The sequence below is a fragment of the Eretmochelys imbricata genome, chromosome 10 (assembly GCF_965152235.1).
Source record: "Eretmochelys imbricata isolate rEreImb1 chromosome 10, rEreImb1.hap1, whole genome shotgun sequence".
Lineage (NCBI taxonomy): Eukaryota > Metazoa > Chordata > Testudines > Cheloniidae > Eretmochelys > Eretmochelys imbricata.
In genome coordinates this window covers 22,364,992-22,379,483 of record NC_135581.1, presented here as the reverse complement: position 1 = coordinate 22,379,483, position 14,492 = coordinate 22,364,992, and the positions used below count along the sequence as shown (strand labels likewise).

The 14,492-nt window shown below is 40.4% G+C and overlaps 1 protein-coding gene across 5 annotated transcripts in view; it reads left to right on the top strand.

Moving 5' to 3' along the window:
* PARN (poly(A)-specific ribonuclease) overlaps nucleotides 1-14,492 on the top strand; it is a 162,161-nt gene that overhangs the window by 131,972 nt on the left and 15,697 nt on the right. For 4 of the 5 annotated variants that reach the window (XR_013347317.1, XM_077828294.1, XM_077828296.1 and 1 more), the window contains one exon: nucleotides 7,910-8,103. Coding sequence is in view for 4 of the 5 variants with exons in the window: in XM_077828294.1 (XP_077684420.1) it covers nucleotides 7,910-8,103 (194 nt within the window). In the remaining variant the exon portion in view is untranslated. Of the gene's footprint in view, nucleotides 1-7,909; nucleotides 8,104-14,492 lie in introns of those variants that run through there. The other variant, XM_077828297.1, reaches the window with a different exon arrangement.

Here is a 14,492-nt window from a genome sequence, read left to right as displayed (position 1 = left end):
AGCGGGCAGCATTATATCCTATAAATGTAAACAAACTTGTTTGTCTGAATGATTGGCTGAACAAGAAGTAGGACTGAGGGAATACATAGAGAGGGACGGAAGGAGGGTGTAAAACAATCAGAGAATTACAGAAGTGTAGGCCTGGAGGGGACCTTACTAGGTCATCTAGTCCAGTCCCTTGCACTCAAGGCAGGACGAAGTAATAACTAACCATTCCTGACAGGTGTTTAAGAGCAGGTTAGACAAAAACTTACAATGATGGGGATTACACAACTTCCCTAGGCAGTTTGTTTCAGTGCTTAACTACCCTGGCAGGAATTTTTTCCTAAGGTCCAGCCTAAACCGTGGTTGCTGCAATTTAAGCTCATTGCTTCGTGTCCCTAGAACACAGACAAATGTTAAGTATTATGTGTTTTAATAAAAAGTATATTAGAGCTCAGAATTTAAAAGTTTACGGGAAATCAAACTCTGAATGAGACTGGATATAACAATATAGGCATTAGAAGGAGAAAAACGATATTTGTGGGAGTTTTAAAATTACTGTCTGTATGGTGGGAACTCCATCTAAAATGTCTTATTTAAAGAATAAATGCAATGTAATGAAAACCGGGCATTTGGCTGGTTGGTCTAACTGCTTTTAACAAAAGGTAATGTTCTGGGTAAGAAGAGCAGACTTGGTACTCCTGGGAGAGTTTAATATTGTAATGACTGTTAATGCTAAATGATGAACAATCCAATAAAAAGGAAAAGGGAATTCTGCCACTGAAAGGATTTTTCTAGTCTAATTTATTTACAGGAAATACTTGAAATAAATTATGATAAATGCCTGAATACTTCTTGGATACAGCTACCATATGTCTCTCCAAAGCAATCTAGTAGAAGAAGAGTGGCAATATTCTTTGTTTAAACATGTCGTTTATTGTTTAGCACAACTCAAATATAGAGGGCAGATATATTTGAATTAAGGAGTCCTTGAAAGATAAACTTCTCACCTTAGCCAATTGATTAGGGATTTAGGAAGTTTTATGGAAGAGGATATTATTCAGGGCGGGGGTGGGGGAGAGATTTAGTGAGGTGCTTAGTACCACTTCTGGATCAATGCAATGTACATGCAGGGTGTTCAGGAGGAGAAGTGCAAATTTGTTGCATCACTTAGAAAATGAGGATCTGATGGATGTCTTGTGGGAAATGAATCCAGATATCAAGGACCATACATGTTCTCTACTTTTGGATCTCATTTCAGGATTGATATGATTTTTATTTCTAAGACTTTGGCTAATTTGGTCAAAAAAGATAATCTGGGTGTTTATAACACGATCTGATTATTCCTCTGTATATATTAGATTAAAAGATTGGAACTCATTGGAAAAACAAATGGCCTCATGGTTGAATAGAGCTTTGCTGTATGACTTCATTAGAATTCAAAAGCTGGAAGAAAATGTCCAGAAATATCTAGAAGAAAATTGTAAGGAAGGGCTCAATAAAAGTGTTCTCTGGGATGCTGGAAAGGCAGTAATGAGGGGGGGAATCCTTATAATAAAGCATCATATGTAAAAAAAAAAAAAAATGAGAATTCTTTAAGAGAGTCTGGTGAAAATACTTTCTATTTTGAAAGATAGATATAAATCTACAGGATTGAAGAGCAGATAAGAAAGTAAAAGAGGGGAGATGGAAGTTTAACCTATTATAAGCAGTAGGGCTGAGCAAAAACTTAAATATATGAAATACAAATATTATGAAAAGGGCAATAATGCTAATATGCTTTTAGCTAGAAAGTTAAGAGAAACAGGATAAATCAGCCATCACTCTGATGAAAAATAAAAAGGGAGATTTAGTAACTGGCACTAAACAGATCTGAGATGTTTGTTAACTTTCTCCATATTTCATGAGGATTAAAACGAACTGTCAGCTACATAAATTTAAATGGATAAAGAAATCTTAAAAATATTTAAGAGTAAATATTGTAGAGAGAAATTAATCTTTTTAAGGTAAGTTGCCTGCCAATATGGAGTAAAATAAGACTTGAAGGAATGGAACAAATATGAAATTTCTTGGCTAGGTAGGGTAATCTCAGTAAAGATGAAAATCCTCCCAAAGTGTAGTTTTTGTTTAATTGCATCCCTGTACATATCCCCAACATGACTTTAAAAACATAGCAGGATGCACTATTAAAATTTATATGAAAACATAAAAGGCAAAAAGGTGATTTCTAAAGTTCTCTATAAGCCTAAAAGTGGGGTGAACTAGTGTTCCTTAATTTGGCTTATTAGTATTATGCATCGCAATAAAAAGACTTGATCAGTTGGATTAGACTATCCAAACAATAGATAAAACTCAGACTGGAGCCCAAATACAGCTATTCAAAATAGTTGTTGGGTTACAAAGAAATTTGTCAACAAAAATCTTTATTTAAAAAAAAAAGCCACCCACCTATCCAGACCAGCTTTGGATAGTGTGACAGGGTCGGACCAGATGGCTACAGGAGAGTAATAGAAGGCAGATATATTAGCCCCAGGCTAAGTAGGTCCCTTTTCCCTGGGTAAGATAACAGGGAAGGTTCCAGAACAATCAGGAACCTTCTGGAGACAATTAAGACAGACAGGCTGATTAGAACACCTGCAGCCAATCAAGAAGCTGCTAGAATCAATTACAGCAGGCTAATCAGGGCACCTGGGTTTAAAAAGGAGCTCACTTCAGTTTGTGGTGCGCGGGTAAGGAGCTGGGAGCAAGAGGTGCTAGGAGCTGAGAGTGAGAACGCATACTGTTGGAGAGCTGAGGAGTACAAGCATTATCAGACACCAGGAGGAAGGTCCTATGGTGAGGATAAAAAAGGTGTTGGGAGGAGGCCAAGGGGAAGAAGCCCAGGGAGTTGTAGCTGTTGCACAGCTGTTCCAGGAGGCACTCTAAACAGCTGCATTCCGTAGGGCCCTGGCTGGAACCCGGAGTAGAGGGCAGGCCCGGGTTCCCCCCAAACCTCCCAACTCCTGGTCAGACACAGGAGGAGTTGACCTGGACTGTGGGTTCACGAAAACGGCCAAACTGAGGGCTGCTGTGAAGCTCCAAGGCGAGCAAATCTGCCAATAAGCACAAGACCCAGCAAGGTAGAGGAGGAACTTTGTCTCAATAGATTTTTTTGCTGAGGCCCTCTCCCTTAGCTACTTTCATCAGGAATTTATCCCTAGGAAATATTAAAGTAACTGTTTATTGTGGCTGAGGTTACTAAAATCGGACAGCTGTTCCTTGGTTCTGATTTGAAATCATACCAAGAGCTATGTAATAATATAAAGATTCTGTGTTTTCATTATTTACAAGTCAAACATTTTATTGTGAAATCTGAATACAAAGCAGCTCTATTTAGACCGGGGTGGGCAAACTTTTTGATCTGGGGGCCACATCTGGGTATGGAAATTATATGGCAAGCCATGAATGCTCATGAAATTGGGGGTTGGGGTGCGGGAGGGGGTGAGGGCTCTAAGGTGGGGCCAAAAATGAGGAGTTCAAGGTGTGGGAGGGGGCTCCGGACTGGGGCAGGAGATTGGGGTGTGGGAGAGGTGAGGGCTCCAGCTGGGGGTGCAGACCTTGGGGTGGGGCTGGGGATGAGGGGTTGGGGGTGCAGGAGGGTGCTCTGGGCTGGGACCGAGGGGCTCAGAGGGCAGGAGGAGGATCAGGGCTAGGGCAGGGGGTTGGGGTACGGGGGGAGTGAAGGGTGCAGGCTCTGGGCAGTGCTTACCTCAAGCAGCTCCCGGAAGCAGCGGCATATCTCCCCTCCAGCTCCTATGCGGAGGTGTGGCCCGGCGGCTCTACGTGCTGTCCCGTCCACAGGCACTGCCTCTGCAGTTCCCATTGGCCATGGTTCCTGGCCAATGGGAGCTGCAGGGGCAGCGCTTGGGGCAGGGGCAGTATGGGAGCCCCCGGCTGCCCCTACACATAGGAGCCAGAGGAGGAACATGTCACTGCTTCCTGGAGTCATGTGGAGCAGGGCAAGCCCTGGACCCCGCTCCCCGGCGGGAGTTCGAGGGCTGGATTAGAACACCTGAAGGGCCGGATGTGGATGTAGTTTGCTCATCCCTGATTTAGACCTTTAACTGCATTTTTGGCGTAGACACAGGTGCAAGCTAGAACAACAAAAGGTTTCATTTCTAAGAGTTTGTGGGTGTGTGTGCACACGTACATATTCGCGTGCGCGCACACAATTTTGATTGAAAGATATTTATAAGAAAACAGCCCACGTGAAAAGATGGGAGAGGGATTTGGACAAACCAATTGCTTTGGATGAGTGGGTCTCTATATTTGAAAGGGCATATAGATCATCTGAAATTTCTGTATAGATTGCATTTGACTCCATGTAGAGATCAATCTTATTTTTGCTATTGTGGTGGCACACTCCGGGACAGGGGAACACTTGAACACGTGGTGATTTTGTCCAGAAATTGGATAGTTTTGGGAGGAAATTATTAAAGAGATTAATGTTCTAGGAAGCAAAATTCCAGCTTCCTAGAGATCCCCTGACCTGCTCACTTAATGCTCCACTAAAAAAATACATATTTTAAACTTTTTTTATTGTTAGCTAGACTTTATATTGCACATTATTGGAAAAATAAGGCTGCTCCTATGAAATTGTGGTATAGTAAAATATGTCCTTTTAATAGAAAATCTTTCATACCAAGTACGTAAACAAGAGCAGCACCAAAAAAGAGAATAGTTATTTCGATATTTGGTCATCCTTTTTAGTGTACTCAGAGGAAGAAGGCTCTTCAGCTCTTCAACCCAGAATCTTTAGCCAGATTTTTAGAATATTAACCTGATCCAGAATAGGTAATGTACGATGTAGTATGATAACATTTTGTTGAAACTTTGCCTTAATAAAAAGTTGAAAAACCAGAAAATATATGTTATTGTAAAAGAAATGAGAACACTTCACCGGGGTAGTGAAAGCAAGTTGCCTGTTACCAATTCTTCTTATAGACTGTGCACTTGGTCTCTGCACTCTGTGCTGTCTCTATGCTGCTTACCTGATGTTTCTTCCAGAAATATGCAGGCAGAAATTAAGGACTAGAATTGTTTTTAATTTTGCACTTTATCCAGTCCAAACCTAGTAGTAATGTGCTGCAGCAACACTCACATTCCTATATTGCTGCAGGTTTCAGAGTAACAGCCGTGTTAGTCTGTATTCGCAAAAAGAAAAGGAGTACTTGTGGCACCTTAGAGACTAACCAATTTATTTGAGCATGAGCTTTCGTGAGCTACAGCTCACTTCATCGGATGCATACTGTGGAAAGTTTAGAAGATCTTATTATATACACACAAAGCATGAAAAAATACCTCCTCCCACCCCACTCTCCTGCTGGTAATAGCTTATCTAAAGTGATCACTCTCCTTACAATGTGTATGATAATCAAGTTGGGCCATTTGTGCTGGAAATGTGCCACAAGTACTCCTTTTCTATACTGCTGCAGCAACTCTTTCTGTGCAGCTGTGTGGGAGGGTCATGATCCTGATTTAAAATGTGTTTTGGGAAAAGACAGCAGGTTCCCTTCTAAGATCCAGGTGCTTTGAGTACCCCTGTAAACTATGGGATTAGAATACATAACTATTCAATCCTCTCATCCCTCCTTTTCCCCACACTTTCATTGGAACTAATACTTTTCCTCAGAAGTCGAATTTTTTTATGTTTTTTTCTATTTTTTAGAAGTCTTGAATCAAGTTTGGGTTCTTAGTTTTCTGAATGCATGAAACCTCTTGTCCTGCCTTCTCTTCTTTCACTTCAGTTTTAGTCTAAAACTCAAAATCCAGATTTACTATGATGTTTAGAGTAGATATATATGGTAAATAGTTCTTTTCTGCTTTTTTGGCCATCTGAATTTTTGTAGCTAAATAGCCTTCAAGCGCTTGTTAATGGTAGTCATGGTGTGACTTAATGAGAAGATCTTGTAAGAGACCCAAAGGAAGGCCTCTCTTCTCTGACTATTGAGAGGAGAATCCAGCTATTCATTCAGACCAAGCGGTGTATGTGGCCCAGAAGTGGAAGAAAGAGCATGACGTTTAATCATATATTTTATATTTTAGTGCCTTTGGGTATCCGAATAGAAGACATTCTCAATTAGAGAGAAGTTCTCCTGAATCCACTGCAAAAAAAAAAAATTCATCTTGAAGCCAAAAAATACAACTAAACAGGAATTCCTCTGAAGGATTGTTAGCCATATTTCCTTGTCATTAAGTGCAAAAAAGCCATGTGATGTGATATGCTTTTTAACGAAGATGTTACATTTTGATTTATGTAAGAGCGTTTGTTTAGGAACTCGTGAATACTGTACTGTGAGATGTCATTTTAAATTAATGGAAAACTTGAAGCTTCATAAGCATAAATTTATAATAATCTTAAAATGACTTGTTTAAAAAGCATTAAAATGTACACAGTAATTTTTAAGCAAACATCTGATATTCAGATACACAGCAATTACATTACTGTAATTGTTCTTTGAGCTAGGTTACTTTCGTACTGCGTTACTCATATTTGCTAACCTTGATTTTATGTCCAAGAATTTTTGCTCTAATGGCAAATTATAGTGGATTAAAAGGTGAAACTGTCTTGTGCAGTGTAATTTCAATGCATTCTGAATAAAATGTGGTTATAATTATTCTCTTCAGACCGTGGCTTTTTAATCAAGTCTTGATGAATTTAGACTGTTATGGGTAAGTACCGTATATACTCGTTCATAAGCCGAATTTTTTTAGTAAAAGGGAAGCATCAGAGGTGGCCAGCTTATGAGTGGGTGTAGAGAGGGGAGAGGTGGGACACAGCCCCTCCCCCCAACAGAGGGAGCAAGGAGAGGCGGAACATCCAGCAGAGCCAGAAGGGAAGAGGCGGGGCCAGAGTCTCTCCGCTTCTGGTCACGCTGCTCTCCCCCCAGCCTCTGAAGCAGCTGCAGCTCTGGGGCTGGCACGCTGGAGCCCTAACGCTCGGCCCCACCCACCAGAGCATGCTGCAGCTGCGCCACCCGGTCTGGCCCGCTGGAGCAGGCTGCGCCCACGCTGCTCAGCCTGCCGGAGCAGCTCCAGCCAGGCCAGAGACATTCTCCCCTGGCCCTTCCCAGATAAGGTGGGAAGGGATGGGATGGGGAAAGTGTGGGGGTCCTGGGCTAGGGGTGGTCACAGGAGTTACTCCCCTGACACCCAGCTTCCCCCCCCGCCCCAAAAAAATTTCCCCACCAGTTGCTGTTCTGGCCCGTCAGGGTAAGCAGCTGGCGCACTGGGACACTTTGTTTACTTCGGTTTACCTCCGTGCCTGCGGACGCTCGAGGTAAACAAACCATAACCAAGGGCTTATCCTGATGGCCCAGGAGCCGGTTTGCTGACCCCTGAATTAAAGGGTCGGTATATGAATGGGTCATAAAAATTTTCCATTTTTACTTATCCATCTTGCGGGGGGTCAGCTTATAAACGAACCGGCTTATGATCGAGTATATATGGTATATACGGTACAAGAGAAGGTGCAATTTTATTTTGATATATAGATTTTACATGCAGGAAAACTTTACTTTTTAAGACCTGATTTTAATTGTGGCGCTAAAAAATATCCTGATCAAAGTAAGGGGGAAAATATAAAATATTCTTGGACAAAGAAAGGATCATTCTGCATCTAAAAAAGATGAAATTGTGAATATCAGTTTTATGGAACACTGGTTCTAGACAAATCTTCCACCTGGAAAGATAATTTTAAGACTGCATTATTTTTCAGACAACTTATGCAGTTGACATGGTGAACTGTCATTATTACTAAAATTTATAGCTGGCCTATGAATATTTTTAATTTTGGTATACAGCAGCCAGACCCACCTGCTTCATTAAATACTCTTGCTGTATTCATTCTATCAAGATGACCATGTTGTCTTCCTTTTTTTAATTTCAGTTTTACAGCTACCAGCACAATGGGAAAAAGAAGTATGAGTCCTATTCAAGAGGAAACTGGCTCTGATGATATGGAAGAGAGAGAAATCCAAGAAACAGAGCTTGATGAAACAGATTGCTATGCAGAGTCTGTTCCAGAGGGAAGGAAGAGAGCCAAAAAGTTCAAAAAAGTCAAGAAAGAGCAAGATCCAACAGGTAAGAGCAATATGGCTGAATGTTCATTTCTGTCCTTTTTCTATTTGGAATCACCATAACCCTAAACAAGGCGCAAGTTGTCTTTTGAGTGTTAAGCATTCCTTTTATCCATATCTATCTTAAGACAGTGCTTTAATTTAAAGCCCATTCTGAATTGCAAACTATGGGATTGCATTGATCAGTGTAAAAAAAAATTGCCAATAAGATAGAAACTTGAAATATTTTAACCTAGATTTTGAGGCCAGAACAAAGGTCGAGGGTGAGGGTCATTTACTAGAAGATTACTTTCCGTTATAAAATAAAGACCTCTGTGAGGATAATCTTGGTGATATGAGGTAATTTTTCTCCCAGTGTGGCTAAGCACTCTCTTGACAATTAGGGTCATCTGGGACACTTTTGCTTATGCTATCGAAAATTTAAGTGCTGGAAGCATGATTCTTCCACTTTTCCCCAGTCAGTCCAGCAAACCTATGCATATTGCAAGACTTGCCTATTATGCCAACCTTTTGTTTTAGGCTATTGGCTTGAGTGGATGGAGTCTTATTTTTCGACTTGGCATAGGTTAGACTGATACATCATTGATTGTATTTTGTTAGCTGGTCTTTTATATTGATTGCAAATATGCTCAGCTTTTAATAAATCTTCCAGCTTCTCTGATTAAGTTCATGAACTCCTCTTTTTTAATATTATTTAGCACTTACATAGGGGTTTTAAATGCTCAAAGCACTACACAAATATTAACTGATTCCTAAAACATTGTGGAAGGTAGATAAATCATAGAAACATAGACTATCAGGGTTGGAAGGGACCTCAGGAGGTCATCTAGTCCAACCCCCTGCTCAAAGCAGGACCAATCCCCAACTAAATCACCCAGCCAGGGCTTTGTCAACCCTGACCTTAAAAACTTCTAAGGAAGGAGATTCCATCACCTTCCTAGGTAACGCATTGCGGTGTTTCACCACCCTCTTAGTGAAAAAGTTTTTCCCAATATCCAACCTAAACCTCCCTCACTGCAACTTGAGACCATTACTCCTTGTCCTGTCATCTGCTACCACTGAGACCAGTCTAGTTCCATCCTCTTTGGAACCCCCTTTCAGGTAGTTGAAAGCAGCTATCAAATCCCCCCTCATTCTTCTCTTCCGCAGACTAAATAGTCCCAGCTCCCTCAGCCTCTCCTCATAAGTCATGTGTTCCAGTCCCCTAATCATTTTTGTTGCTCTCCGCTGGACGTTTTCCAATTTTTCCACATCCTTCTTGTAGTGTGGGGTCCAAAACTGGACACAGTACTCCAGATGAGGCCTCACCAATGTCGAATAGAGGGGAACAATCACGTCCCTCAATCTGCAGGCAATGCCCCTACTTATACATCCCAAAATGCCATTGGCCTTCTTGGCAACAAGGCCACATTGTTGACTCATATCCATCTTCTCGTCCACTGTAACCCCTAGGTCCTTTTCTGTAGAACTGCTGCCTAGCCATTCGGTCCCTAGTCTGTAGCGGTCATGGGATTCTTCTGTCCTAAGTGCAGGACTCTGCACTTCTCCTTGTTGAACCTCATCAGATTTCTTTTGGCCCAATCCTCTAATTTGTCTAGGGCCCTCTGTATCCTATCCCTACCCTCCAGCGTATCTACCGCTCCTCCCAGTTTAGTGTCATCTGCAAACTTGCTGAGGGTACAATCCACACCATCCTGCAGATCATTAATGAAGATATTGAACAAAACCGGCCCGAGGACCGACCCTTGGGGCACTCCACTTGATACCGGCTGCCAGCTAGACATGGAGGCATTGATCACTATCCGTTGAGCCTGACAATCTAGCCAGCTTTCTGTCCACCTTATAGTCCATTCATCAAGATAAATAAAATATTATCTTACAGATGGGGAAACTGAGGCAGAGAAATGACGGGACTTTCATAAGGTCACACATCAAGTCAGTCATCAGAACGTGGGGCTTTCTGAATCCCCAACTTTGAATTTGAGATTCCACACCATATTGTCCACCTCATAAAATATCCTCCAATTGGAGCATGTGCATACATGTTGTCAATTGTGTTTAGTTTCCCATAATATGAACCAGGTCATCCCTAAAGATATTACATGTTCTCTCCCTAGCTCCTAAAATGTCAATGCTTATTTGATGTAAGCAAACTCATCAACTGGCTTAAAGAAACATCTTTCCTCATTCACCAGGTAGAATAGGAAAAAACTTGATCACTTCCCATTTTCAGTATAGCTAAGTGAATGTCATGTGTCATACATAAATTGGTTTTTCTTATTACTCTGAGTAAACATTTGGAGTCCAGCAAAATGTTAAATGGTAAATTCTTTCCACTTTAATTTGGAGTAAAAATGTGATTTTATTAAATATAAAGTCCTCTTTCTCTCTTGTAATAGCTTTATAATCATGTCATAAGGATTTTGAAATGATGGTCATGCCTAAATGACTTCTATTTTTAGCTATCTAAAACAAATTATGGATTTACTTGATACATCTCTGGGATTAATGTAGTGTTGACCACTTCATGAAGACTAAGAGCCTATTGACAAATAGGATTAACAGGAGGTGACCTCCTCTTTCATTGTTTGCACTTGCCTCCTGTTAACTAAGGGCAGGTGAATACTTGTTCTGAAGGCAGTAGGGATGCTGAACTGACTTGCGAACAAAGTTTCCATATTAATGGCAGGTCATAATAGTGTGTGTGTTTACATGTACTTCTTACAAAGGGAGGTATATCATGAGGTTATAGGGATCTTGTAACTTCTGTGTTTTGATGAACAAATCCAGCGGCTGAATCTAGATAAAGCAACAAATATACAGAAAGTAGGAATTGTGACAGTACCTTCCTTCTCAGCCTTGATGTCACCCACTGTAATTTTTCTCTTTATAGAGATATTTGCAGCATATTAAATATAATTAGATTAAATATAGGAGGTAATAAAGACTTTCCCATATATATCTTATCAGAATTATTTCATTTGAAACCTGACTATGCCACTATTTCTTTGTTTTCCAAATTAGTACTGGTCAATCATCTGAACTACCGTGCAGTTCAGAGTTATTTTGTTCATGTGGTATTAACTTGCATAGCTTAAACCTGATGGTAGAATCTGTGGACGCTATTTATGACCACAATAAGCATGTTGTCAAATCTAAATTTTGTCAACAATCATTGTGATGCACACACATTTGCTTTCACTTTTATGCAAGTGTCACTTCATTACATACTTGAAAGGCAGAGTGCACAATCATGACTCTACTGGATGAAAAGTTAAATGAAATGTAAGCATTGAGAGGAATATTCTTTTCATAATAAAGGGAACACTGCTGATAACCAGTTTATTCAGTGTCCATACAGTTTCAGTCACAGATATCATGTGAAAGTTTTGGCATGCTCACAGGTTCAAGCTTTGCATATTAATCACTCTGTTTAGCAAGTAGCTTTGTGCAAATGGCCTACAGTTTAAAAAGATCTTTAGGTTGTATGTACAGTATATCAAAAAGCTTTTAGGGACCAATGCCATATTATTAAATGTTGTCAATGTTTGCTCAAAGGAGCAAAATGTAAGTTACCAGTGTTCCCATGTCTGTTGGACATTGGAGGACAAGTAGAACGTTTTAGTTGACCCACCTTATTGTAGGTTGCAAAAATCTTTTTGGTTATGTACTGCCAAATTCTGGATTTGTCTAAACAGTAAAAGAGCACTTTGTTTTGCCATGTAATGTATGTATGACTGTCTTGTTTGTGTCTTGATATGAAGATGTGTAATTTGAAAGTCAATTATATTTGTGAACAAAGAAAAAAGTAACCCAAAACCATATTTTCCACACACCCAAAACAAGCCTAGTGCTCTAATTGTTTAAATAAACATTCCCAGTGTTCTGTGTGCATCTTCCATATGGGCTCAGCTGTAGCTGTAGTTTTTATTCTAATTTGCATGTAAGACTCTACAGCACTAGGTAACTTAGGCTGTGTCCACATTTAAAACAGAATAGCGGCAGAACTGCAGTGCTGCGGCTGTCCTGCTTAGTGCTTAAGTGTACACACTGAATACTGCATTGGGAGTGGTTCTCCTGTCACTGTAGGTAATCCACCTCCGCAAGAGGCAGTCCCTAGATTGACAGAAGAATTCTTCCATCAACCTAGTGCTGTCTGCACTGGGGGTTAGGTAGGCTTAATTATATCTCATGAGGGTGTGGATTTTTCCCACCCCTGAGAGATGCAGCTATGCTGATCTAACTTCTTAGTGTAGACCAGCCCTTTGTGTGGGTGTTCCTTCCTTTGACTTGCATATTAATATTTTATAATTTCCACAATTTGAGTGTTTTGAACTAAAGGTTTGAATTAGATTGCTAGAGAACTGACTGTTGGCTTCTCAAACATCTTCTGAAAGCTATTTAGATACATTTGCAGGTTCGTTACTGAGCTACTCACAGGTGTGACTTGGTCATTTGTGACATAATTTGGAGGGGGTGGCTGTTTAGTTTCCTTTCTCCATTGATGTAGATGTAGTCACATAATGTCTTTATCACAGAAGTTCCCAAAGTGTGGGTTGCAACCCCGAATGAGGTCATGCAGTCAGAAGATGGGGTCACGGCAATCCCTAGTGTGTAGAGGATGATATTTTGCTCTGCACAGCATGATCTCGCATGTATGGTGCATGCAAGGTTACGATGCATGGAGGATGCCATTTTGCAGAGCAAAATAGTGTCCTCCATGTGGCATGACCTCACGTGTCTGGTGTGTGCAAGGTCACGCTGTGTGGAGGATGACATTTTGCTCTACAAAATGATATCCTCCATGCTGTCTGGGATCCTGAAAGGAAATAATGCATTAAAATAGGGTTGTTCCCACAAAAGTTTGGGAACACCTGCTCTATCAAGTGTTCTTCCCAGAGTAAATGTGGTGTTTAAAGGGGAAATCTTATACCACATAACTATTTAATGGGGGCACAGATTAAATAGTTGAGAGATCCTATGTTTACATAAAGTTCATTTTAATCTTTGTTGATCAGCCATCATTTTTGAAAGTGATTTTTGTGGGAATAATCACTATTCTCTTCTCTCCCCTCCTCTGTGTATAGCCTGGTTTTCTTGAGCCTCTGTTTGTTTTCACAGGTTAAATAGGAAGGTTGCATACATGCCTCCTAGTCTTGCTCTTTGTCTGAGAGGTACAATTTCTATCATACATTACATCCTCCTCCATTCTTAGGTGTGTCAGTATGGCCTGGGGAACAAAATGTACCCAAGCTGCTTCTGGTCTAAGTATTCAGACATGCAGTTCTGTTGCCAGGTGAAGACTTCTGTATACCTGTTCTTTATTGTGGCCTACAACATTGGAGAAAATACCATTTTTCCTGCCTAGTATATCGGATACAATTATAGTTGATACCCATTGGCAACGTTTTTCATCCCCCTCTAGTGGCTGGTTCATCATGTAGAAGATGACAACCTACTGCTGTCAGTTACTCTTTTAACTCACGTTTAGAGGTCTGTGCTGTATATCTAAAGCAGTGATACACAGAACTCAGTGGTTCAGGAACCAAATTAGCAATCAACATTACCCAAAAGAGCCACAGTATTGTGAATTCGTTGTTCCATTTACTATTTTATGTATATAATTTTCACTACAAAATGACTGACCAAGTATTCTACAGTTGGTTAATAATCTAGTAAAAGCATCTTGATTGGTTAATAATTAAATCACATAGTATTTTAATACCTTGTACTGCAAAGAGCCGCAAGAGACACATTAAAGAGCCACTTGCAGCTCCCGAGCTTGACGGAGTATCTATGTATCACTGATCTAAAGGTTCCAATCCTGCTGATGACCCATGAAGGGGACAGTATGATTCCACATAATGGAATTTGTTTTCTTCAGTTTTCTCTTTTAAAAACCTGGCAATTACACACACCAAAGTTGTTAAAAGAACATTTTGAGTTTGCAACCTTAAAGTTAGGAAATGTCAGAATTACAAGTGACCTATGCAACCTGAATTTGATGCCCATGTACATTTGCATTGTGATACTTTAATTTCATGATTCCCCCCCCACCCCCATAGGACCCCTATCTCATTCAGTGTCCAGGATGGACAATGCTCACTTAATGAGCAGCTATTCCATTTTTTGTTTTAGCTTCATAATGCACCATACCTTATTTACTGCACACTAATCAAACCCTGATCTGTATACAGAATTATTTCCTTAGGACTTTCCTGTGGCACTCATTACTGTAGTATATGAATGCATCACAAATATTAATGAATTTATATTCATAATACCCCATGGATGTGGTCTGGTCTTCATTTTTGCAAATGGGCAACTGAGGAATAAAAAGATGGATGTCAAAAGTATGCACTAATTTTGGGTTCCCAGTTTAAGGTGCCTTGG